Source organism: Excalfactoria chinensis, chromosome 5 (assembly GCF_039878825.1).
Source record: "Excalfactoria chinensis isolate bCotChi1 chromosome 5, bCotChi1.hap2, whole genome shotgun sequence".
Taxonomy (NCBI): domain Eukaryota; kingdom Metazoa; phylum Chordata; class Aves; order Galliformes; family Phasianidae; genus Excalfactoria; species Excalfactoria chinensis.
The window spans coordinates 21,734,231-21,761,195 of record NC_092829.1 but is presented as its reverse complement, the minus strand read 5'-3'; the positions used below and the strand labels follow the sequence as shown (position 1 = coordinate 21,761,195).

The 26,965-nt window shown below is 39.7% G+C and overlaps 2 protein-coding genes across 9 annotated transcripts in view; one reads left to right on the top strand and one right to left on the bottom strand.

The window, feature by feature from the left end:
- SLC25A21 (solute carrier family 25 member 21) overlaps positions 1–4,409 on the bottom strand; it is a 221,302-nt gene extending 216,893 nt beyond the window's left edge. The window contains exon 1 of the mRNA XM_072338791.1: positions 4,278–4,409. Coding sequence (XP_072194892.1) covers positions 4,278–4,344 — 67 coding nt within the window. The 5' untranslated portion in view covers positions 4,345–4,409. The remainder of the gene's footprint in view (positions 1–4,277) is intronic.
- Positions 4,188–26,965, top strand: part of MIPOL1 (mirror-image polydactyly 1) — a 173,154-nt gene continuing 150,376 nt past the window's right edge. Inside the window, exons 1-4 of one of the 8 annotated variants that reach the window (XM_072338784.1) lie at positions 6,783–6,928; positions 17,617–17,824; positions 21,319–21,445; positions 22,555–22,650. The gene's annotated coding sequence lies outside the window, so the exon portion shown is untranslated. Of the gene's footprint in view, positions 4,303–6,718; positions 6,929–17,616; positions 17,825–21,318; positions 21,471–22,554; positions 22,651–26,965 lie in introns of those variants that run through there. The other 7 variants (XM_072338785.1, XM_072338783.1, XM_072338782.1 and 4 more) reach the window with 7 other exon arrangements.

Genomic DNA, 26,965 nt, shown 5'->3' with positions numbered 1-26,965 from the left:
ATGTGAATGACAACAATATGTCTTCAAAGCAAGAAAAAAGCAACAAGGAAAACACAGAATGGTCACCTGGTCATCCTAAATTAAGTTTCCAGGAACGTAAAAAAATCAGCAAAATAAAGCAACACCTTAGGGTAGGGGGAAAGGAAGCGGAGAAATAGTCAATTTTCCTGCTACTTGGAAGTGCTTCCTATTCTCCCATTATGTCCTTCTCCCTTTTTTATAGGCCAAACAACCTCAGGTGTTTCACAGACTATGATGGCTGGCATACCTTGCTGTGATTTTTGCCTGTTTAATGCCTCTAGTGATAGGAGGACCAAACACTGCTTTTAATATTGCATCCACCACTCCTACTCTGTTGATTGGTTTTCCTGTTATAGATCTGGTTCAAAGGAGTTGCTGCAATCCAGGATAATCAACTCTGCCTACTCTTGAAATAAAACACCTCTCAATAGAAAAGGTTTGGACTTTCAAAGGAGCTTAAGAGAATTAGGCTCCCAAATCCTATTAGATTTCAATGCTGCTGGAAACCTAACTCTTTCCAAAAAAATCAAAGCCCAGAAGTCTAGACAGGCAGAAATCCTGCTGTTTCATGAAGATATGGTGAATGAGGGAGGGAAAAAAAGACCAGCTACAGTAAATACTTTTATTAAAACAAACAAACAAAAACCCACAGAAACAGCTCATTCTGACTTTCCCATATTCATTAGGCAATAATAGAAAGCCAACAGTTCACCATCATTTATTAAACAGAATTAGGAAACTTAAAAAGCACTGAAATATAGTAGGAAAGTATTTAAAGATGAGTTAAATACTACAGATTTAAAAGACATAATCTCTTGTATTTATCATCTAATACGTATAGTAAATAAACCTTTCAAAACTTTAACTTCAAAATTAATGATAATTATGTTTATTTAAAGGTATACGAGAGCAAGAGAAATCAACATAAAATCTCTGTTGTGTTTATTTTGTATTTACATTACATAACCTACCTAGGTATCACACAACATAACTGGCAGTATTCGGTTCCTTTCTCTATGGAATGTAATATCTGTTGATTTTGCATGCAGCACTATTTATCGCTTTAATTTCTGCCTCTTCTACACTGGCAGATAAGACAATGATTTTCTGATCTTTATGAAACTGAGAAATAAATTATACTTCCCATTACTTTAACTCTGCATGTACAGGGCTGCTGAAATAACCACTTTGCCTTCCTAAATATAAAACAATTCTGCAGTTACAAATTCAAATGTTCTTCCTTTCACAATGATTTTTACAGTTTAAAGGGTTTTTTTTTTTTTTTTTTTTTTTTTTTTTTCCTGTAAGTTCTGCGCATGCCTTAGTATACTAATTACCCACAGGAGAAAAGGGGGTACACCATCAATTCACTATACTGAAAGGGGCAAAACTTACTAATGAGGTGCCCCAATTGCTTTTCAATCAAACTCCTGTTCCTCTCTATACACCAATGCAAGCAAACAAAATCAAATTATTCTCTGTTACGGTTGGTCAATTCGGGAATCCAAAAGGTGAAAGCAAACTGAAAATCAGCAGGAAGAACATACATCAAGACTAAGCAAGACTTCATATTTAGGATCTGAGTTCATCTTCGGAACTTTCAGTCTAACATGAAGTCAAACTCTGAGCTCCATAGAACCAGATGCACTCTGCCATAGACATGATGAAGGTCTGATATCCTGTCATGTCTGAGTGATACAGTTCAGTGGTATCAGAGAACTGACTGAGTTTATCTTTAACTCAGAAGTGTCTCAAACATTACAACAGTATGCTAAAGTCTTTTCTTTTACATCACTGAATGCTTGCATTTTTCCTTACTTTGGAATGGTAGTATCTTCCATTCTATCAGGCTTGCAGACTAGGAGTCAAGCTTGATTTCTTTTCCCCCTTCCTCTCTCTTTATCAAATAAATGAACAAGTCCTGTCACCTTCCATAAAGCTCCAAAAATTCCTTTCTTCCTGTTCTGACAGCTTAGACTTATCTCTAATCATTTTCCACTTGACCTAGCAGAATCACATCTTATCAGATCCTTTTGCATTGGACATGCAGATACCAACTAACTTCTCATTTTACTTATGCAGACATTCATTACACCCACTCTGACGTACAGTTCGTTCTCTGACTTACCATGCTACCTTCCTACCACTGTTTTGACAAAGACACCAAACTAATGCAACTTTCTTAGAGCTTTCTTCTACACTCCTTTTGCTTAACTGTATGAGATAAGTTGATTGAACCTTCTTAAAATCTATGCATCTGTTCACATTGTGATTTTTTTTCCTGCTTCCTACTAAATATCAGTCTGTGGTACAGGTAGCACAAGCACACTATGGTATTTGTGGTATTTGCACACTAGTAAATATGACACAGGGCCTACAAAAAAAAAAAAAAAAAAAAAAAAAAAAAAAAAAAAAAAAAAACCAAAACAACCCTTGTATTTCTGAAGAGGCAGCCAAAAGCAATGTCGGTTGTCAAAAAGTGATAATGGAAAACCAAATTCAGGAAACCAAGTCCCCTGAACAGGTGAAATACTAAGTACACTCTCAGCATCCTCATCCTTTCCTTCCTGCTTTCATCTTCTCCCTGTTGGATCCACACTTGTCTGAAATTAAACCATTGGACTTGAAGACCTAAAAGCAATGGCCTTCCTCTTCTATCTTCTCTATAAATCACTAAGAATTCCACTGAGTTTCTAAGCATGTGTCATGTTCATTTTCAAGTTTAATCCATTTCCCTTCAATACCTGAAAAGTCCTCTGTCATGATGCTTCTGTTACTAAGATCTAAGGAACAGTCCTTGTTTACTTCAAACCCAATGAGTAGAGATCTCTGCAGATCAAGGTCAGTGAAACTACACAAATTGTAATCACTTTAGCAGTATACTTCTGGATTAAATGCAATAGGCTTTCCTTATTGTATTTTTAAAAGTGTTAGGTGGCTATTATTTGTCTACTTGAAAGGAGAAGGCTCTCACCTTAACATCTATGCCTCTCTTTTTAAGCACTGTTTTTAGTCCATCTCTTCCCTACACCACCCTCACACACACTTCTGTTTCCCAATTGCAGTCCTTCCCTGGGACCCTTCCTTCAGCTCTGTGACAATTTTCTTTCCAGTGTTTTAGACAAACTGTACTTCTGCAAAAAAGAGCAATTTCTTTAAAGAAACCAGACTGACATCAGAGTATGAAAAGATGCTGACTTTGATCAGTCTGAATCGCTTACATACAGACCCTCAGCTACGGGCAGAAAAATAATTCATCTTGCAGAATATCTGCTGCCAAAACATCTTGGTATCTCATCAGGTTTAAAGAGCCTTCTACAGTCTGGCACTGATTAATTCTTCACCCATGGGGGAAGAGGGGTGGGTACCAAACAGAAACTAAAAACACTTCAGGATTTCCAAAGCTGCAAAAGAGCTGTGTAAATCCATCAGATGGGAAGGGCCAGGACAGCACAGCTCTTTTTTGTAGTGACATCTCTTAGCTGAAGCTAAGGGCTGAACGAGAAGGACTGCAGTCAGGGGCACAAAGAGAAAGCACAGGACCACCAAAATTATACATAAAACACAGCTTTCCTCTCTCCACGATAACATCACATGGCAAACAGCTTATTGACCCTGAAAGTGATACTAAAAACCAATTAAAAACACAACGCATAGCTGAGATGCCAACAAGATTTACAAACACACGCTGAAACAGCAGGATGTGGTGTCAACACTCCCCACACCTAACATAAATATTTTAAAGTGATTTTTATGTAGGGGAAGCAGACTAAAGGAATGACCCAGCAATGCTTTTGTTATTACACAGAGTTATGCGGGCGGCTTTTGACGTTTGCAGTTCCAAGTAATGCAATGTAACTACAGCTTTCCTACAAACCGAGAGGGACCTTTCCTAGAAGCCACCGCGGGACGCGAGGGCTGAGCGGTTCAACGACTGCCTTATCGCCAGGGGGGCTGCGGCGTGTGCTGAGGGCGATACACCGCAGATGCCCTCCCCCGGGGGGGGGGGGCGGCACGCTTCTAGAAGTTACCGCAGCGATCCGGCAGCGCTGCCCAAGGCAGCGGGACCCTCGAGACCCCCCGCGCCGCCCGAGAGGCCACCCGCCCTTCCCGCTCCCACCGGGGGTGGAGCCGCAACTGTGCGGATCTGTTCCCCGCCGCCACTCCTCCGCCGTAGGAGCGCGGCGGCGCGGCTCGGGGCGGCGAAACGGGCGCTTTCCCCGCCGTGTGCCCGCGAGAGGGGAGCGTGCACTTACCCGCCGAGCCGCCGGCGGCGATCTGGTGAGAGGCCTCCTGCAGAAAGCCGCCGGGCTGCCGAGCCATGCTGACCGCGCCGAGGAGATCGGCTGCCGGAGAGTGGCTGCCGAGCCGGGGCTGGGGCCGGGGCCGCGCGGGGCGGGAGGGGGGCAGAGCCGTCTCGCTGGAGCCGGGGGGAGGCGGGAGCCGCGGTTATCTGCGGGGGGGCCGCGGCACGGCCCGGGTAGAAGCGTGCCCTGCCCTCTGTCCGCCGGCCCCTGACGGCTGCAGCGCGGGGCACGAGCTGGCTGCTGAAATCGGGCTCCGAGCCGCTGCCGGCCTCGAGCCCGGCAGCCCTTTGCACTGCTGGAAGAACGCGCTGGCAGAGGGGCTGCCACCTCCGCCGCCTCGGCCCATTTACTGCTTGGGGTGTTTGGTGCCGCACAGCACGCGCTTCCTGCAGACCTGGTCCCCGCCGGGGCTGAGACCCAGCAAACTCCCACCAGTTCCTCACTGCTCTGCTTCCAGAAAGCGTTGGTGGTGCCATTTGGCTTGCTCACCATCTTCCTGAAACGCACTGTGCTGTGAAAACCTTTGGACTATACTGTCTCTCTGCAGTGTTCAAAGGACATGGGGATCTGGGGTGGACATTGCATGTATCATGCAAACCTGCAGGCCTGTGTCGGTAAACTAAATGCTCCATGGCCTTGAGCACTGTGACACAGTCATCCCTGGTTCTGACAGTCCTCAGTGCTATTCCTGCCAAGGCCAACCTCTGCTTTTCAGAAGATGCCAGGATACAACACAGGCGGTGATATTGGCCAAACGCTCTTCCCCAGAGACTGTGTGGGCAGGGCTACTCTGCTGAAGGGGAGGGCAGGTCAGCTGTATGGATGTGGAGCACCCAAGGACATTTATTCTTGTGGCTAGGCAGTGAGCATAGGTACCCATGTCAACATGTTGTTGCTATCTTTTTGCTAACTCTGAGTAACACTGTGATTTCTCTTAGTCTTCTCCATTTTTTCCTCTAATACTGTTAATTTTTCCTTAGCCAATGGAAGGCTTGTCCATTCAGTAAGTAACCTGTGTACACACAAAAACCCATAATGTTCTACAATGAGGTGCAATTTGAGAAGGGTGGATTCTTCTACAGCCTACCAATGGGTTTTGTGCATAAGGTTTTGAAACTGCAGTACTTTCATCCCCTTCATTCACCTTTCTGAGAATCATTTGCCAAACCTTTCCAAATGTTTTCTTGTTCTGAGAAGCAATTGCAGGTGCCTCAGGATTTGGAAGTCAAAACGTAAATATAACTTCATAAAAGTACCTTTGGAAAATGGTTCCTTGAAGTCTGCTCCTCAAGTACTGTTGTGATGTCAGTTTGTGGAGTGCCTGTGAGTGTGTTGTGATAGTTTAGCAACAAATGTTGCTAAGTGACTGGATGTTCCAAGGATAAAACGAAATAGAGCCTTTGACAATTTAAAACAAAGAGAAAAGGGAAGTTTTTATTGTTACCGTGAAACACAAAAACATACAAAACATATGCAAAAGAGTTAATAAAGCAATAAAAATGAGGTATAATAGATAATCTGCATGCATCAACAAACAAACAGTTACTTGAATTCTTTGATATATGTAACAGCAGAGTGGGAATTGCTGTGGGAATGCAGAATAACTTTATAAAATTAAAGAACTTATAATGCGTTGGCATTTAAGTAATTAAAATCTCAACTTCGATGTTTCATTAACATTAGCATCTGTTCCCTTGGTTTTGTGCTTTGAGACTGCTGCTCAGTTAAATACAGCAGGATCACCTGCTCTCCAGTGATTGGTATCAACAGAAAGCAGATGCTGAAACATCATTACTATTGCAGGGATGTAGGTCTCACTATGCAATGCTCCTTTAAAGCAAATAGCAAATCTGGTATTAAGCTAGATTTGTTGAAGTTACTCAACAGTCAAGAAAATTTGGAGTTGATCAGATGAAGAAGCTATTTGGTTGGAGATGTTGTCTGCACAAGGTGTCACTGCAATAAAAATGCTTACGTAATATACGTTTTGTATATAAAACACAAATCTATTGACCCCAGCACCTTTAAATTCTCTTACTACAATTCCTTCATGTATTGCACTTCTCCCTCCCTGTTCCCCCTCAGTAGGCAGCGTTCCCATTATGCAGGTTTCCCAAAGCACTTTCAGGTTTAATATCATTTCCACATGACCTCTTCTCAAACCCATGCATTCATGCATGCGGCGCTTCTTTCTCCATAGACGGGTAATACCGCTCCTCGCCAGCCCGGGCAGCGCTCCAGGGCTAACCCCTCCAAAAGAAAACAACTTTTTCCCGTGCGTGGGAGGACAGGCCGGCCAGACGCCAGCTGTGTCCGCACACCCCCTGCAAACCTCGGCCTTGCGCCGCCAATCCCGCCCGCACGGCGGCGCCTGCCTCCCTGCATCGCCCGGCCGGAGTCCCGAGCCACCCCCGCAGCTGTGCCGTGCCGTGCCGTGCCGCTGGGCCCCGCCCTCAGACCGTGGCCCCGCCGCCAGCCCTTGCACGTTGCGCGCTCGCGGGGGTGGTGAGTTCGGCTCTCCTCCTCCCGCGGCCGCAGCTCCGGGGCTTTGTTGTGAAGGCTGCACGCCGGCAGCGTGCCCGCGGGGGAGGAGCGCTCAGGTAACGGGGCTGGCGGGGCGCTTCCTTCGGCTGCTCCGCGCCGCTCGGGTTCTAGCTTGGCCCCTCTCCCGCGGCGGGGCCCCGTGCTCTGCCCGCAGCTTCCCCGCCCCCTCGGCCCTCCCCGCCTCCCTCCGGGCCTGCTCCGCCGCCGGGCAGCGGCTGTGCGAGGCGAGGGCGCCCGGTGCTGGAGAAGCGCTGGTCATTCCCCTTACGGCTGGGAAAGTGGGAAGCGAGTTGGCCGTGCAGGGGTACGCGGCTCGGAGTGCGAAATGGTGTCCGCTCGGTGGGAGAGGGCAACCATGGGCAGCTGCTCCTCCGGGGGGAGCTCGGGGTGTAGCCCGTCCGCGCAAAGCAGGGAGGTCAGAGCTGAGTGTTGTAGTCAAGCAGGAATAAACAGCGGGCAGCACTCAGAGTTGCAGTGCATTAAATAGAGAGGGAAAACAAATCAAAAACAAAAAACCCAGACACTAACAAATACCAAAGTAAAGTTTGTAGTCTGTGCTTCTGTTTTGAAAATTTATCACTTAAGAAAACGTCTTTAAGACGTTCCCATCCGTTTTGTACTTCAAGTAAGTTTCATACGAGCCTGTTTCCTTGATGGTGGTGTAAAGGTCTGTTTCGTTTGAAGCAAGGAACAATGTTTTTTGAATGTGAGCAGTTTGCAGGGTTGCTTCTGTGTGTCCTTGAGGAGGTTTCACTCTGGCAATGCGCACCCTTGGATCGACCGTTTTTCTCTTCTTTGTTCATTTAAGCACGTGGTGACTTAAATATTTTGTAAACTGTTAGGGAAAGTTAAAAGGAAGTCTAAATTGTTAAGATAAACATGCTGTGTGAAGTGGCTGGCCGTTCTGGTCTTATTTTTGTTTTGTTTGCATAACAAAAGGTAGCCGTGCACAGTGAGGCCCTTCAGCCATTAGGCAGAAGAGGTGTGAAGCTGAACAGTGCACGCGGGCAGTTCCGCGAGCGTGGTGGGAAGCAGCTCTTCTGCTCATCACCGATTTCATTCTCTTGCAAGTGATACGTTTGCCTTACCTGTCCAGCTGAGGATAAGTGACTGCAGCCCTAAGTGCAGTATAGCAAGTGAATGGAAGGGCTGAGCAGTAACAATCACGTACCGTATTTCAGAAGGTGCAGCTTCTGCTGCAGGTTTGGGGGAAGGAGGTGGAGCTGTAAAGCTGTGCTGCATCTGAACAGCGACAGCATTACTGAAGAGACTGCTGTCCTTCCAGAACTTTGCTTGCCTGAGTCAAGAACATACGGGAGCAGAGCACCCATCTGACCTCCTGCCCTTTTCTTACTTGTTTTGTCTAGTTTATTCTAGATAAATAAATCACCAGTTTGAGGCTGGTAAGCCTCAAACCAAGCTAGCGGATCTCATGGTCAAGAAGGTGATATAGTTTCTTATACTTAATGAACAGCTCCTTATTGTGTGCATTTCTGTATACCATTCTTATAATTGTTAAAGTTTTTCATGCAGCAACACCATATTTCTTTTTATAGCCCATTCCTTATCCTCATCACAGTTTGCAATGAGAACAACTCTTTCTGCTACAGTAGTGGGTAGAAAATGAAACTTCAAAAAAATATTCGTCTGCAGTTTTCAGAACTAACTAGACTTCTTGATGGTGGCATTTAACATAGACTTTTCTGTGTCTGGTAAGGACAGGTAAAAAAAAAACAAAACAGGTTAAAATGGAAAATAGTAATTACAGCAGGGTGGTGGTGTAGGTTGCATGTATGTTTCAGTGGATTACAGAGGAGGGAAGGGGATGAATGGTGGAGTCCCCAAGTGGACATACAGCCTAACATCATAAGATCTAGCATCTGGTTTCCTCTTCTGTGTGAGTGAGTCTGCCATGTAACACAGCATAACACAATTTTAACAAGTCAAAAAATAAAAACAAGTCAGCCTGTAGGCAGGCAGATACGATTTTTTGTTATTGTTGTTTTGTTTAGGCAAGTCTTAAAAAGAAAGTGTTCCTCTGCGTATGGGAATCCATTCAGAGTGAGAGTGTAGCTGACAGTGTTGGTATGCATCAGCTTGTTGGGAAGTCCTGTAACAAAAAGGAGTCTTGTAAAGATATTAAAGGAGCTTTGGTAGGGCACTGTTTTTAGGGAGTTCTCTAAAGAAAAAAGACAGAACACAAAATGAGTCAATGTTGTTGCTAGAATTTATAGTATAAGTTCACATTCATATCATATCATAGTATCGTGCGAGTTGGAAGGGACCTTAGAGATCATCCCAACTCCCGGGATTCGAGCCCTCTAGTGTAGCAGAGCGGCAGTTTTACCCCTTGCGCCACAAGGGGGATTTGAACCCGGGCCCTCTGGTGTTGCAAGCGGCAATACATAATTCTGTTGGCAACTTTTTATATAGTTAAAATTATCAATATGTATGTGGATCTCAATTTTATCAGGGAATAAATTTCGTGATGCTGGTTCATAATCTCATTTTCTTATTAGAAAGAAGCCTGCATCTATGACATCATTTTGCTAGAGTAGCAAATCAAAGAATAAATACAACTTGTCTTCAAGCAAGTGGCAAAACTTCCACTAGTTAGAGGGAAATAGGATTACGTTGCAGGTGTGGAAGAAGTAATTGGTAATGACTTCAGCTCCTGGAGGGGCATTAATTCTTGCACCATGAAATCCATAGTAAATTGAGTTAAGGAGATTCACATAACATGCTGGTAGACAAATGTTATCCTTTCTGTGCTTTTATGTAAATCTGTTGAGGATAGAATTTGATCTTTAAGTTACACATTCATTTAAGTAGTAATATTTCAGCCAGCTATGCTCTAATTTAAATGTTAAGTGTGAAATAAATTAGAAAAATCTAATCTGCCTCAGTAGTGTAATACTGGGACAAAGAAAGATTAAAATGTTTGGTTATCGATTAGTTCTTTGGAGGAAGGGGGTGGCAGTTCCTGTTGTAATTAATGGAAGGAGGGCACAGTTGTGTGGGAATATAAACTGGAGATGCTGTTACGTTCTGCTATGAGGAAGCTTAATAAAGAACCAAGGGTTGTTGCACTTGAAGCCAAGAGATCGAATTTTTAATGGTCTTTTTTAAATGTACAAATCCAGTGATGTACATTGATTTGTATTTTAGTATATAAATAATAACGTCCTCTTGGAAAGAGAAGGCTAAGTACTGAAGAGCTGTTTCGTGGTTGGGATATATGTATGGACTTCACTTTGTGGGACCAAACTCATAGTTTCTGTTGTTAAACATGAATCTAAAAAATGGTACTGGGTTGGCTTGGGGAAAGGGAACAGGGCATGACAATTGGTATGTATGTAAATGAAAAGTTTTACTAATTCTTGTTTTGGCAGAGCATGATGAAAAACATTGTTATTCATTGTTTCAGTTTCTAATGCACAAGTTAAATGTGTATAAATATTTGTATAATGAATATTGACTGCTCTTCTGTGCAGTCTGTGGTTTGTTTCCTCTGGGAGTCATCAGCTCTGCTTTAACTTGCTTTCTTTACGCCGTTTCCAAATTGTCTGTTTGCCTTCTCTATCTTTGTTAATTCTATCCTACCAACAGGTGAGAAAGCGAAACTCTTCTTCCTGCCTACACATTACATCTGATAGCAAATACCAGCTTGTGTCATGTTTTTTTTGTTGTTGTTGTTTTGTTGTGGTTTTGTTTTGTTTTGTTTTGTTCCCCCATTTTTTTAGATTTAGAAGCTTAATTGATGTGTAGAAAGGTAAGCGTACTTCCCAAAGGAAAATGGTAACTCTAGCTTCTAGCCTGGTGCCCCTAGAGGCCTGAAAGTGCTGACTGAGCATAATTGGAAAATTACTCTAGAGCTTTCTAGTGGTGATTGAAATGCTATTGAAGGCAGTTATACACATTTAAATATTTTCTTTCTAAGCATTCAGTTCTCTCAGTAATGGTATTTGTAGTTATAAATTTTATAAAAAGCTATCTATGTTTTTTTAAATGTACAGCTAGTCTTATGTGAAAGAGATATGTATCCTTATGGAGTATCCTGTCTGAACACTGTTGGTTTTTATTATCCTCTGGTAAGATAATTACCATTACTTGTAGAAAGGCATGCTTATTTTCTCAAGTACAATTCTTAAATTTCTGATTTTTATGATATAGAGTTGCATTTGCTTTAGGATTCTGTTTCTCAGTGTGGTGTCCTTGTGATTTGCATTCAAGTAAGCAGAAATTTCTGCTTCCATAGGATTTTTCAGCACTAAGTTCTTGATAGGTGAGGATGCTTTAACTTGTTTATGTGAGTTTAAGATACAGGCATGAGAAACACAGCAGTATTTTCATTGTGGTTGGCTGTAGTGTACTTGTGTGTATGTGTGTGCAGATGAAGGCACTAATTCCTTTCGCCATTGTAAGGTTGTGGCTTCTCTTTCCTGAAGAGGTCGACACAAGCTCTATATGTTTGATTGCTTCTTTGTACCTTTCTTATGAAGAGGAAAAGAGTACTATGAAATATCTACCATAGCTTCAAGATCAATTGAATATATCTTTCTTAATAACCAAATGGGAAAGATGGGAAAGGCTGCCTTCAGTCTGAATCTTGGCACTTTCAGTATGCCATCTGGTAACAAACTAAATAGAATCATAACGTACATGCTTCTGTTTACTGGGCGGCTGATACAAAGTTATGGGAAAGTTATGCAGTTCCAATTGGGCAGTAGCTGAAATAGTTTCATGTAGTGTTTTGAAGTGTGTTACCTCCTCGGTGGAGCTACAGAAATGTTTCCTGATAGCGAATTTCTTTATTCAGCTTATTATTAGATGATGAATATGGGTGGTTTCAAAGACGTTCTGTTGTTCAGTATAAGCAATGTAGAATCAATTGTCCGATATGGATTACCATCTGCTTTCACATGTCAATTGACTTCTATTCCACTTACTATTATTATTATTATTATTATTTTGCCGCTAATTGTCAGGGTAAAATGAACTTACTGTCAGTGTAAACAGTCCCAGATAGAATAAAAATGAGTCTTGAAGCAGTTAAGTACTTAGTTTGCATGATCTACGTCTAAAGGAAAATAAACACCTATTAATAGATCTGTATGTGTGGATCTGTTTGTAAAGGCATTTATTTTCATTAGACCACAGGAATCCTGAAGTTAAACTTTTCCCTTTGCACCTGACTACATATGATGAAGAAGGATGTGGTTCCACACCTACATCCTTCTCAACTGATGTCACTGTTCCTTAAAGAGACCTCAGCAACCCCATAGTTGTGCTCAATTCTATGTTATAATGCATTTGGATTAAAATCTGAATTTGGCAAATGAAAACCCACCTTTCAGATTCAAATTATGTTTGTTTGGTTTTTTTCCCATTTTTGTTTGTTTGTTTTTTGTTTTGTTTGTTTGTTTTAAAGGCAAGGAAGCATTCCAGTCTGATTCTGTGGTGCTTCTGGCTGAGTTCAGTGTAGGAGATTTTGTCTGTGAGTCTCTTCAGATATCTTCAAGGGGACAAGTTACACAGGGGAGCTGAGCCTGAGACAGGGCTGTGCGCTTACTGCTGTCCTCCTTCATTACTGCTCATTGCCTCTGTGGGATGTCCTACAGTGCCTGGGTTTTTGTCACTCCCCACTGCATCCCTTCTTGCCTCTTGGCTGTCTTAGACCTGTTTAAAAGCAAAGGAGGAGGCAGGGACAAAGTGTGGAGCCCATAGGAGAGCTATCTCTTTTCTTGCATGAAGTCCTAGGTGAGCTGCTGGCCTTCCCAGGCAACACTGGAGGGGAGAGCTGCTCCCTGTCAGCCTGAGAGAAACTCTGCTGGAAGGGGGGAGACCAACGGGAATGGAAAGCAGAGTAGAGTCAATGCAAGGAGTAGAATCATAGAAATGAAGACCACCTGTGGCTGATATCCCAAACCATGCAGAAATACGGGTAATTTTCTTAGAAATTCGTAAGCACACGCGTATGCGGCAGCAGCCAAACTGAGAACGTGGCTCTCGCCAGCAGGTGGCGCTGTGCGCTGCGTGTCGGGGCCGGCAGGCGGAGCTCCGGGCTCCCTGCTTAGGGGCTGTAGCTCTTGGGCACGTCCCACCTGCGGCGCGGTGCCGCTGCTGTGGTTCACTGCTGACATGTTGCTGGCAGTGGACGAGGTTTGCTGACGTCTGTGGGGTCGCTTGTAAAACTCAAGAATACCTGGATTGCAAACATTTCTTTAGGAATAAGTTTACAAGATGCAGCCCTGTAGGCAGACTCATTACTGCTTCAGTGTGGGAACGGTTACTTAATTAAAGAGATGAGGTTCAGCTCTTAAAGAGACAGTACAAGATAATGTTTTAGAGGTAGAATTGTTTTGCTTTGTTTGGTGGTGTTTTGCTTTAGGGTTTTTTGTTTTGTTTTGTTTGGTGTTGTTTTGCTTTAGGGTTTTTTGTTTTGTTTTGTCTGCTTGCTTGTTTTTAGAGTGTTGGGGTTTGTTTGTTTTTGCTGTTGTTTCTTTGGATTTTTTTTAATTTATTGTTTTTTGTGGTTTTATTTTTTTCTGTCAATTTGTGTGTACTTCAAAACCTGCTGGATTAGAGTTGTGCCCGCTCTGTGTAACACGTACCCTGCACTCCTTATTTGAAACTGACAGGCTGATGTTTACATTTCAAAACATTGTGAAGGGTGTGTGTGTTGTGTTGCTCTGGCTCTGACCTATGCCTGTGCAGTAGCACCCCTGTGCCTTACAGCCTGACAGAGAAATACAGCCATCCTCACAGTCTGCAGGGTTGTCTGGTGGCTGCAGGAACACCAGCCTGAGCTGCAAAATGGGATAACCTTTGGGAATGTGTTTCTTTGTTATTATGGACATGAAACCTGCACTCAGCTGTTAGGGAATGAAGGGAGAAGAGATTGTGAAAATGTTTGTCAGAGAAATTATGGATTTAGAATTGTACTGAAATGCTGTCATTTTGTTAGCTTTATCTGCTTTGATCGTTAATAGTCATTTTTGTGTATGGTTTGGAAAAAGGAAATAGTGATACAACACTGAAGCGTCAGTCCTGCCTGGAGCACACTACAAAGTGCAACAAAATGTGAGCCTGTGAAACATACCTCAAGCTAACTTCTCATTTCTCTTTGTATCTGCCATTGATAAATGTTTGTAAAAAAAATACAGTTAGAAGATGGCTTTGTTCAAAGAGTATTTTTTTTTTTTTCATTCTAAAATGTTTTCTGAAGTTTTCAAGATATCACCTATTTTCAGCCAACTGTGTATAGTTAGGCTTGTCAGAGCATTGCGATAATGTGCGATGAGATCTGAAGCACATCAGTGATGTGTTTTTAAGAGGAGTTAAAAATAATAATAAAAATCTGTGTAGACACTGAAGCAGTTTGCTTTTGGGCTAGCAGCCCAAATGGAGATGGTGAGTAGTTTTGGATAGATCAGGTTGTGTCAGACATCTGGGCAAAACTGTCAATTGTTTTGCCAATATTTTCTAAGCAGTTAAAATTCAGCCACCAAAGATCATCTTGGACTGTTGGCTTTACGTTTTGGTGGGGATGGAGAGTGCAGCTGAACGTCCCGTTGGACCAGAGATCAGGAAGAAAAGTGATAACTCCCTCAGTCCCCTTCCTTCTAGAGAGAAGATCAGAAATACTCTTGTGCAAATAGTCTATAGTACAAAACATCAGAAGTCCAAGTGTTCAGCAATATCTGTTATCCCTTTTCAAACATCAGCAACTTACCCAAACATTATGATGAGGATGACGGTACGTACCTTCAGTTCTGAGGATATTACCCCAGATAGTGTGATGTAGAGGCAGAAAGCATCTATCTGAAGCCAAACAGAGGTTAAATCATTTGGACAGCATGAGTGTGAAAACCAATGTGGTGCCAGAGGCTGTGATGTTAGCTCAAAATATAATCTGAAAAAGAATATAAAGATATGGGTTAAGTGTTTACGTAGTAATCTTACTGTTATTAAGGGAAGGTTTACTAAGTTCTAGCTCATGTTCTTGGTAGAGTGTTTTCTTTTGGAGATGGAGGGGACTTTTAGGGAATAGTTTATCAGTAAAATTTTCAGTGAGATTCAGGATAGAACTGAGGAGGCAGATGGTACAGAAAATGAAATGCCAACAAGCGTTGGCTCTTAGAAGCAAAAGAAGAGCTTCTTCATAATCTTGTAATCTTGTATGAAACATGAAAGGAGTGACAGAATCAACGGGATGAGTTTACTGGTCATTAAATGTGGGGGAGAGGGAAAGACAAGCCTTCGTTAAACTTGTTGGCCTTAAAATGTTTTTGATATAAAAAACAAAAAATCCCAAACCCACCTGCCAGCACACAGTGAAAATCATGATGAGATGACTGATAACAAATGTTTTTCTATGCTCCATGCATCAGTAGAATTTGGCGGTTGCCCTGAAGAAAGTAAAGACTAAATCTGTGTGTTCAGCATTCCTTCTGTATCAGCACCTGCTTCTTTTGAGAGCCGTTTAGATTTTACAGAGTGCCTGAAGCATTAGCAGAGAAATACAACAGATGTTTAATAGCAGATCTTGAAGGAAGATGATGGAAATGTTGTGGCAGTTGTGGAAAGCTCTGGGAAGATCCAGGGCTTCTAGGGTTCGGTTCCATCTCTTTTAATCTAAAAGATCTCAGATGGTAACTGAAACATGGTAATTCTGAATTATTATATAGGCAGAAGTAATGCATTTTTCTCCTGAGAGTCAAGAGTATCTCAAAGAACAGTAAGATTGTCCATAAAGTAATATGAGATTTTGCTTCATTTAACAGGTTGCACTGAAGTGGGGAATGAATTTATGGTTACTGAGTGCCTCTTGGAGAACTCATACAAAGCAGAACAAAGTATATGGTTGTGCAGAGACATCTGATCCTCTGCACTGACCAGATGTTATACAGAAACTGACAGAGAAAAGGTCATCTGAGGGGTTTCTGAAGGCAAACGAGGGGGCACAGAACACTTAGACTACTACAGTCTTATGCAGGAAAATATTTTGCCTGAGATCCTGGAACTTTTTGTGGCTTAAGTTTGCGTCTCATCAGTAGGACAGAGCAGAGTTTTAATATTTGGGGTTTCATGTTTATTCAAACAAATTAGCTTGCTAGATCTAATGCACAGCATCTTACGAAATACTCAATTTTCTGTCAGTAAAATATTTGTGGTATATACTGACAATCTGTCCCATGCCATGTGTGTTAATGATCCCTATTGGTGGTACTTTTGATTAACAGAAAAGGAAACTAGCAGAATATACTGTCCCAATACTGACATTTATGATGTAAACAACACAGACTGTACTGTTCATGGAGATGTCCCAAATCTTAGTCAAAAAGGCGCGTCATGCAGCAAGGAGGGAAAATCAGCTGACAGCTAAACTATTTTAAGTTGTGTGCATCTGTCACAACCTTTTCTAACACTGAATGACTTTTAGGGTGATTTTGTTCTTATTTCCCTTTGGAAGTGGATCATACAGGATTGGAAATTGTGCTTGTTTTCTCACTTAGCTTTTCAAAGTCATTGTGATTCAAACTGCCATTACCACTCTCCATATTCCTTCTAGTAAGGCACAGATTGCAGATGAATGTAACAAAACCCCTTGTTCTTCATTTTCTTGTTTATAGAATAGATCTGAATTTCCAAAAGGAGATGGTGATGCATCCCAGTCATTCCTGCAGGAACTGCTTGCAGTCTGGTGTGGGATGAATATTCCCATTTGAGCTTGGATCAAAAGTTTTTTGTGCTCGTATTTTTTCTTAAATAGTGTAACTTGCCTTTGAAATATTTTAATCTTATTTTACACTGTATATGCATTTATGTGTCTATTCATATATATGTGTATATATATAAAGTAATTTTAAATATGCAAATATTAGGATTTCTAACTGTTTATTTTCTAGAATCTGGTCATGTTAAAACTATAGTAATTTTCTCTCTAGTTATCTGTTGCTGTGCAGTTTTACTGAAGGACTTTCATCAGTTTTTCATGGTTTGAAAAAGCTGTTGGAGAATGCCTGTACCATTTTTTTTTAATTTTTTTTTGCATAAAATCTGATGACAATATGAAAAAGATGCTACCCAATTCAATTAAGAATGTTTGGCTGCTTTAATACCAGATGAACAACTTGATATTTATGTATGTGAAATTGCCTATAGAAATAGGACCTTGATAAAATGCTTTAATCACCTATTTGCTCATATCCTGTGATTTTTATAGTTAACTTGGGAAGTAAGAGTAATCATTTTTGTTGCATGCTTCTGTGAGCTGGTTGTAAATTAATCACACAAGTACAGTGTCAGCATGAATTAATTATGCAAGTAAGCCAAATGGCTATTTCATTATTTTATTTAAATGGCAATAGCTTGAGAAGATCTTTTGTCTTAATAGATTAGCCAGAATTCATTCGAAAAAGTCTTAGTATGTTTAAGGTAATGGAAAAAAAAAAAATTGCTTTCAGTACATCCTAGCAGAGATCCTGTTTAAAACGGATGACAGCCTGTCACGTTCAGTAGCATATCAGTCATCAGATTTATTCTAATTCCTTAAGCTGAACATTTCATTCAAGCTTGTAGATTGTCTTGTCAAGCTACCAAAAGCTTCATAGCATTTCTGTCAAGCATATAGTTGCACCAGCAGTTCACAAATAAATGCTAAGCTACAAAAATGTTGTTTATTTTCTTTAACATTTTATTGAGATAGCTAAACTATTCTCTCGTGTTGTTTTCTGTTCAGCTGTTTATCAGGAGGCATTCAAGGAGCTACTTTCTAAACGTGTCTCATCCTGACCATACCCACTTCAGGCCAAGGGCCATTGTTTGTGGATGTGTTGTTTTTACTCACAGCAGTCTAGACCACCAAGCTTATGACTGCTGTACTCACAAAGGCCCAGTGAGCGGCTTCATTTCCTGCATGTGTGAAGAAATGCCACTGCTGGTCTGAGGTCCTGGTATAGTCAGTCTTGCTTTGTGGCACTTTGTGGTGGTGGAGTTCTGGCCACATGAGAAGTCACAATTTTGTTAGACCAAATGATTATGGCATTCTCCCTGTTTATTCATCAGAATTACTTTGGAATATTTTTTTATGATTTACTGGGCACTTTTCCACGCACATGGGGTGGCTGAGCTGAGCTCCTCGCCTCTGTTTCAGACCTGCTGCCTTCAAGGGAAGACGTTTTCTTTCCCTCCCTCCCTTCCCTCCCTTCCTTTTTCTTTTTCCCTCTCCTTCTTCTGAGTCTTCTTTGCTTAAAAGAAGGCTTCTTGTATAAATTTGTATTACTTGCATACAAGGTAGTTGATCCTGCATAGTTGTGAGAACTTGTTGTGAGAACCAGTTGGCTTTCTTCAAGATTGAGATACCCTAATCTAGGGTAGTAAAGGGCTAGGAATGGTTAGTTGAAGTAATGCTAATTAACTTGTACTAAAAAAGAACCCCACAACCTACTAGGTTGCCGTATTTGTACGATTCATGCGAGCTCCAAAAATTGTTTAGTGAAGTGAGTTTTCATTAGTCATGTGTCCAGGTTAGATTGATCTCCACATCAAACCGCTAATGATATGGCATTCATTATAAAGTCCTGACTGCCCTTTTACAGAGAAGAAAATTGCCCTTCTCAGCAATAAGAAAAAATTAATCTCTGTGTTAATTGTCCACAGCCACCAATTTCAGAATTTAACTTCACTTTCTACTTCCTCACATAAACTTGTGATTTATTTTAGCATGTGATGATTTTTTTCTGTCATTTGCATACAGTGCTACATTTTCTCCCCAATATGATGGTTTTCTTTGTCGTAAATTACTGGAGTTTTTATATTATATTTTAATTTTTAAATAGCAGATATGTTCTTTTAGGAGGCTTATTCCATTGACAGGTATTCCAAAAGACAGGCTGCATGCATCTAAAAACAACTGTGCAGCTGAAACCCCAGATAAATTTAAAGCCTGAATGTCTTAATAAATAAGTATATCATTAATATATCACGATAGCAAACAGTCAGAAAATAAATTTATACCTATTATTGTTACTTGTATTCAAACATAGAAGTATGTAATATAGACAAAAACTGATTCCAGACAGGTAAAATTCAATTTTACACTAGGATAATTGTTTTATGTATTTTACATTTATTTATAAGATCATATGAAGTCTTGGAATTCCAACTGAATAAAATGAAATTGATAAGCACTGTTCTTCCTAGTATTTTTGCTTAATAATGTTAGCAATTTGGATATTTTTGGTTATCAAATCAATGAATATGTATCAACTCTCTCAATATCCTCCCATATGTTACCTGGACCAAAATTATTATTATTATAAAGATGTAAGTGTAAATCTTGTTTGAGTTCTATGGCTGAGAATGAAACCGTTGTTGCGATGACACTGAGAAATTAGACTGGCCTGGTTCAAGCAGTCTTGTGTTTACTGGAGATATAGTTGATGGGATCTAAATGCTGTGTAGGTGACAGAGCCCATGACTGAAGTAATAAATTGCTTCTTTCGAATGGCTAACTGACATGACTTACCTCTCATCTTACTAAAGAGGTTGAATAGCTAACCTGAAACACTGGCTGATGATAAAATCAAGATGATTTTATATGTATTGAATTGAACCTGCTGAATCCTAGAGTAATAAGAAAGTAGTCTCAAGATATCGTCTACTTTGCAAAAACTGTTAGTAGACCTGCCAGGTTATCCTGTCAGGCTGGATGTTTTAAGAAATGCTGTCTTCAAAGGCATGTATTGATCTTATTGATCTTATTGTATAGAAACAACATCAGGTATTCGTTAAGCACCCAGTCTACTAGTTTGTGATACCATGAAAACAGAGAAAAACTGGTTGTTTATGAAAACTTCTTTTTCTTACAAAAGTTTTTGATTAGGTTGTAATGCGTCAAGAGACTCTTCTATCCCAGGATGTACAGTCATTGGGTGCTTAAGTTAGTTTTCTGCACTAGAGTAGTGTAAAAGTAAGGTGATACAAATATGACTGGGAGCAAAGTTTACGTTCCTGATTTAAGAACTCAGAATTTGATGGTAGCATAAGTAAACACAATTGTGGGGTGTAACACTTTTTTCTCACACTATACTGAAGGTGACTGCTGTGTGGCTGTACAAGGTAACTCTAATTAAAACAGTTTCCCCTTGAAATGTAATTTTGTTCTTCCTCTTCACTATCCAGTGGTAGACTAATATTTGTCTCCAGAATGTTTTTCCAGGATCTGAAGTGGAATTACAGTGTGTGAAGGTTACTAAATATTAGGCAAAAATTATAATTCTCTTCATAGTTTAAAAGTATCTTTCATATTTCAAAAACCCTCCTGGATGTAAAATTCTTTTGGCAAACATTCAGTGTCTTGCACATAGGAGAGAAAACTTACTAAAAATAGCATATGCTGCTGTCGTGCCGAGGTTCCCCTACAGTTATTGTCTGCCCAGTAGCTTGTTTCCTGTTTAGTGTACTACACACTTGCCAAATTTATCTTATAAGTTAGGGAAGAGAACTCATTTAGTATTTCATACTGCATTTTGTTTTCAGTAATTCAGTCATTCATCCTGTTAGAAATTAAAGGAAAATAAAGGGAAATCAAGAAATCTCTAGTTATTAAAAATCCCACATGTATAAATAATGCAGTGATGGATGCGTGTGTATGTGTGCTTGTGTGTGCATTAAAAAACCCGACAAACCTATAATCCAGCATAGTATAATTCTGTGTAAAAGTATCACTGTGTGCAGGTGAGGAATCTGTTATTGTGAGAAAAAGCAAAAATTTGTTCCAGTTACTATAGAAATTCATTCCAACTAATGTTAAATCTTTGTACTGTCACAAAGGGAAAGGACTGGTTAGATGCTGTACCTTTGAAGTCTTGAAGAAATTAAGAGAATGTTGAACTATAATATCAAAACAGTGTCAAAGTGGCATAATTTTATCAGAAAAACTATACTTTTTTTATATTAAAGCTTGAACATGTCAGGATTTGCTCTTGACATCAAGAAGTCATGTTAAGATTTGCCTTTGATGGCAAAGAGTCAAGAAAGCGTAACAAACAAGAAAAGTTGCCTTTGGTCATGAAGTGTTTAAGAACTATTTCAGATTTCCCCCATCTTTACTCACAGTTTGACTGTGAAATAGAAAACTATTTAGGAGTTTTTCTAATGCTATGATAGCACAGAAGCCATCCTATTGCAAATACCTAACCTTTCTGTCAGCTGCTCTTTCAGTGTGAAAGGCAAGATAAATCTCTGGAATCTGGAAGTATTGAAGCTTCAGAACATCTGAGAGTATCTTGCAGAATTGGTTTATTGGAGCTGTTGACTATATTTTTCTCTCTCTTTGTGGGTTTTTTTTTGTTTTTTTTTGTTTTTTTTTGTTTTTTTAATCTTGTATTTCATCTGTAGTTCTGTTTCTATCAAGTCCTTTTTTGTCGTTGTTTTTTAGTGATGCCAAGCAGTACGACTTGTCATGCCCAGAACATCTGAGAAGCAAGCCTCAAACTGTTCCACAAGATTATGTGCATGAGAAAGCAGTCATCAAAATAAGCCTGGGTTTCGGAATTGCTGTCTAAGTAAGGATTTTACCTCCTTTGTCTTGTAAGTGGATTTAGAGCACTTTTGCTCCGCCCAGGAATAACTGTTGTGGGGCCAAGATTCAGCTGCTGTCTCAACTGTCTGGAGCTGAACCTAATTTCTTCTTTTCACCTCTGATGTCAAGTGTTTTTGCAATTAAAACATTAAAGTAGCTTGATGAATCAAGGAATAATGAGTGGCAGACATCTGAATTTGTGATGAGGTTGAAAGAATATCTATCTGTTGCTTTTTGAAAAAAAAAAAAAAAAAAAAAAAAGAGAATGATCTTACTGAAAACAGGGAAGTTTATTTTATTTTATTTTATTTTTTGTGTGTTTGTGGTGGGTTTTTGTTGTTTGTTTGCTTGTTTGTTTTCCCCAGCCGTTTGTCTTTGTGGAAAGACTCTGATTGACTTTTGAGGCTCAAAAGTCCTAAGAAGAATTCTTTTTGTCCATGATATAACCTTCAGCTTATCTGAACTTCTTTGTAATTTATGTTCTGAAAGCAATTATTGAAGGCTTCTTCACTGTAAATTATTTTCATGTTTTTTTTCCTTAATCATGTTCTTGTTAACACTTTAAGATGACTTTAAATATACAGTAAATCATTTTTTAAAAGTAAATCTAAGTTCTTTATTTCCTGTGCTTTATGTCATCATAAACGATGATACGACTGAGGAACTCTAGTTTCTCAGTGACAGAAGTATTCAAATGCAGAAATATTTCATTGATTGCAGAAGAGCAGAAATGGCAGAATCCACATTCTTTGGGGAATATGTCTGTTTTACCTGTTTTCTAAGTTGTATATATATATATATATATATTTTTGTTGTATATAAACATATTTTATATATGTGTATATATTTATTTATTTATTTTTTCCCCAGAGTAAACAAAAGTGTTGCAGCAGTTTGATTGGGAAGTAAACATTTGGTCATGTTTTAGATTGTTTTCTTAAAATTTGGCAGGGAGTTTATCCCAGTATTAGAAATTTCTGCAATAATGGGACTGATGTTCTAAACATATTTGAGTTTTGCTAATAGCTCTTTTTTTCCTTTCTATTCCTTTTTTTTTTTTTTTTTTTTTTTTCCTTTTTTTCTTCTTGTTAGTTTCTTTTCTCAACTGCCTGGCACTGATTTGGAGTAGAGACTCTCCTTTTACGCTTCTTTTGTTGGTGCAAGATCAGGACAAACTACCAAGTGTGTGTGAGTTCACTGTTTTTCTTAGCTTCCATTTGAATTCTAAGCATCCTCAATGGACTTCATTTCCTGACCTATTGCACATATCTCCCACTCTCATGGAGTTTTGGCCCACCTCAGAATACCTGATTATCCCCAGAATATTTCTGGATATGTAGCTTGCTCTTTTAAGTGCTACTGGACTTCAACATTCTTTGATACTGCATTAAGTCTCAGGGAAGCATCTGGATTAGGTTATTTAAAAACACTAGCTTGCCAGCTCTAACTAAATAGGCAGTAACACTCAGTAGGTCATGTACTGTATCTTACACCTTAAATATGATGTTAAACACACAGTCAATGCATGGTCACTAGAAGAGCTCCAAATGATGTCGACAGTATAACAAATGTATTTTGTAGTGTGTTCTTTCATAGAATGGTTGGAAGGGATACTACAGTTAGGGTAGTATGGTTACTAGTTAGGGTAGCATAGTTAGGTCATGGTTGGATTCAGTGATCATTGAGGTCTTTTCCAACCTGAGTGATTCTGTCATTCTATATAGACCATCTAAGCTCCATGGGGAGAGACACCTAAGACTAAATTATCTTGTTAAAAGTCCCATTCATTCTGGCTTTGAATGTTCCCAGGAGGATAGGGCATCTACAGTTTCTTTGGGCAAGCTGCTCAGTGCCTCACTACCTTACTGTAAATAATATATTTATTTTATTTAATCTAAATCTCTTCTAGCTTAGAGCCATTATCCCTTATTCTAACACCACAATTTCTGACAAAGTCTCTTCCCACATTTTGTGTAGGCTCCTTCTAGGTACTGGAAGGTCACTAGAAGTCTCCCTGGAGCCTTCTTCAGGCCGAATAACCCCAATTCCCTCAGTTATTCTTCACAGGAGAGGTGTTCCAGCCTCCTAATCATTCTTGTGGCCATCCTCTGGACCCACTCTAAAAGATCTGTGCCATTATTCTGGGGGCCCAAGAGCTAAATACAGAACTCAGGTGGTGTCTTATGAAAGCAGGATACAGTTGGAGAATTACCTCATTTGGTTGCCTGCTAGTTATGCTGTTTTTGATGTAGCCCAGGATAGTTGCTTTCTGACTGTAAGAGCACATTGCTGGCTCATGTTGAGCTCATCAGCCAACACCACCAAGTCCTTTGCAGGGCTGACGTCAATACTCTCATCACCCAGCTTGTATTCACGTTTGCCTTCACCCAACAGCAGCCTGTTGCACTTGGCCTTGTGGAACTTTATGAGGTTTGTATATGCCCACCTCTCACGCATGTCCCATTCACTCTAGATGTCAATCCTTCCCCCCGTGTGTCCACCCTGCACTTTGCTTGGCACATCCACACATGTGCTGAGGGTACACTCAATCCCACTGTCTATGTTGCTAACAAAGGTGTTCAATTATAGAGATCCCTGTACAGGCATACTCCTGAGGGACACTTTTCATTACTGGTCTTGAGCTTCTCACTTAACTACAATTAGCAGCTTAATAGTAGTAACTGAAAGCACTGTACTGGATCTAGTTGCTAGATTTAAAAGGAAATGAAAAGGCACTAGGTGTTTTTGAGCTGCAAGCAGAAGTACTGGGCAACTCTGTTTCAATATTCTTAATATTGTGCAAGCACAGTTTAGGGAACAATTATGCTCTTAGTTAAAGGGCAGCTTTCTCACCAGATATTCATTTGAAAAAAAAGTGACAGCTTACTTAATTTTCTTAAAGAACAAAACCAGCTGATCTGCTGTGAGTGGTGTTTTATTTCTCTGCTCTTTTTAGTTTGTGAGATTTCAGGTGCTGTGATTCTCATCAACTTGAGTGTATGCTCTTGAATTTGAGTGTGTAGATAATTTGGGTTATATCCAATGTGCTTATTATTTTGGCTTGAAACAGTAATGGAGGTGCATTTGTTTTGTGACATAAGTAACTGGTGCAGCTGTATCTCTTTGAGAGGACTGCAGAGGTTGCTCAGTATTGGGACTTGAAGGGCACATTTCTTGCAGGCCTTTACATGTTTAGCTAGTGACAGTTCTTGATCAGGCTCCAATATCTACAGTATTTTTTAGCCTTTTTGCTGTAGCTTTTTAATGCATTTACTGTCAGAAAAATAAATAAATAAATAAAAATGAAGGTACTTTGAGAAATGTAAGTTGGCTGGATAAACTGAGAGTCTATTTGTGTTTGTTGCTTCCTGTCCTTTTCTAAGTTCCTGTTCAAACTCCCTTCGTTCCGTGAAGTCAGTCAATAATTAAATTGGGATGCTTTGGACAGGAGGAATGTCATTTCTGTTTGATGTTACTACTACTGTTACTAGTGGTATACATTTATGGCACACAAAGTTCCCACCTCTCATTTCTACACCCTCATCATAGTCTGTGACTTTATTTTTGCTTTTATGGTGTGTTGTTGGCTAGTAAATTGTTTACATGTTAAAAGATCATGACTGGGGATTTGGGAATTTTGAATACATTGTACAATTAACTTTGCAAATAGCAAGTATGAACTATATCTACAGATGTTTTTCAAATCATTTCCACAGCTATCTTCAGAATTACTTTAGTTGCAGTGTTTTTTTCTTAAGCTTTTTTCTTGGGGGATATAAAAGGCTGAGGATTTGTGAGGTTTGAGCTTTCAGAAAAGTCAGGTAAAATATCTGTATAACAGTTGTCCAATTTTGGTTCATTGAAGGTTAGTATGTAAGTCAGAATTCTAGATTAAGCCTAATACTACATTGTCCAGTCTTGTAGGAAACTGGAAAAAACGTGGTGCTCTAGATAAGCAATGCTCAAAATGTTATGCTGATACATGTGCTTTATTGTTTCCTACTTATTGGCTTTCTGCCTGTCTTTTTCTCCTTGAGCCAGACAAAGAGCCTCAGACTAGACACATAACTTTAGTATTGTCTCAAAAGTGACAAATAGAGAAGATTATTAATTTCCTTGTTATCTGTTGACTGTCAAATTCTATGAACTATTCCTTGCTCCAGATAGGACAGAAACTACTTTAAATGTGTGGTTTTTATCTACAAAGACTAGAAAAAAATCACACTCTGGTTGTAAACTATTTAGAAATAGAGATCTAACAGCCTATACAACTGGTAATAATTGAGTTATGAAGCCAGTGAATTATCAACAGTGAAGACAAAGGATGGCTAAGTGGATTAACTATTCCACACTTGGCCAAAAGGTATCATGGTTTCATGAGTAGGGTGAAAAAAGGTTGTTACAGGAAAGCTTCCCCATAGAACATACACGGAGATGAAAAAATCTGAACAAGAGTGAAAACAAACTTTGACAAGATCTTGCACAGTTTTCTTTAAATTTTAAAATGGTGTCGGGGGGAAAGGAAAAGATGTATTGTTAAGGAAATGACATAAACTAGGAAAAAAAGAAAAGAAATGGGAAAAAAAAAAAGACAAATACTGGAGAAGAAGAGGACAGACTGAAAATTACATAAAAAAATACGAAATTGGTATTTCAGTTGTTAATGGGGGAGAAGATATAATAATGCTGAAAAGGTATAGGGATATTGGCTATTAGTGAGTTAATATGCACACATGAAAGACCTTTTGTTATGTATAAAGAGAAAATTGAACTAAGAGCAGAAATTAGTCAGGGAGGAAAAAATGAGGAAAAAGACAAGTGCGTGTCCTTTATCTGATAAAGTTTAAATAGGTAAAATCTTCTGTGAAACAGTTGAAAATCGCAGCAACTCTTGCCTTTATCAAAAGCACAACATATACTAAATCAAGAGCACTTGATCCCTATGTCATCATTAGATACAGCAGATGCAAATTTTTCAGAAAAAATACAAAGAAGTTGCTACAGCAGTAGAATAAAAAAATATCCGCACCCCAGTTCTTCGTATTTTTCTGGTGTGCACAACTTACTTGGAATTTAATGCAAGCGTCTCATCTCTTTTTGGGTCAAGAATTGTGAGGGGAGAAAAGTTAAGGATTATTATATGATTCTAACCTCTAGAACAGTATTTTTATAAGGCAACATTCTTGTCAGATTTTGTAGTATGTTGTATTTAGTGGTTATCATGTGTCTAAAATTGTTTGGTTTTTTTCCTTGAAAAATGTTTGACGTGACTATTTCAGCTATTCTTTGAGTAATATTTTTCTAACTGCCCCCAAACAAATTTTGATTAATGTTGGGTTGCATTAGAGTTCTGATTTTCCATTATGTTTTGCATGGTAATGAGGAAATGTGATTTTTATTTTTTATTTTTTTGTGGAGGGGTATATCAATATTTCCAAACTTGGCAAGCTTCTGAAGCTAAAGAAAACAGCCTGTTCCTTTGCGAAGCGCTTCTAGAAGGCAG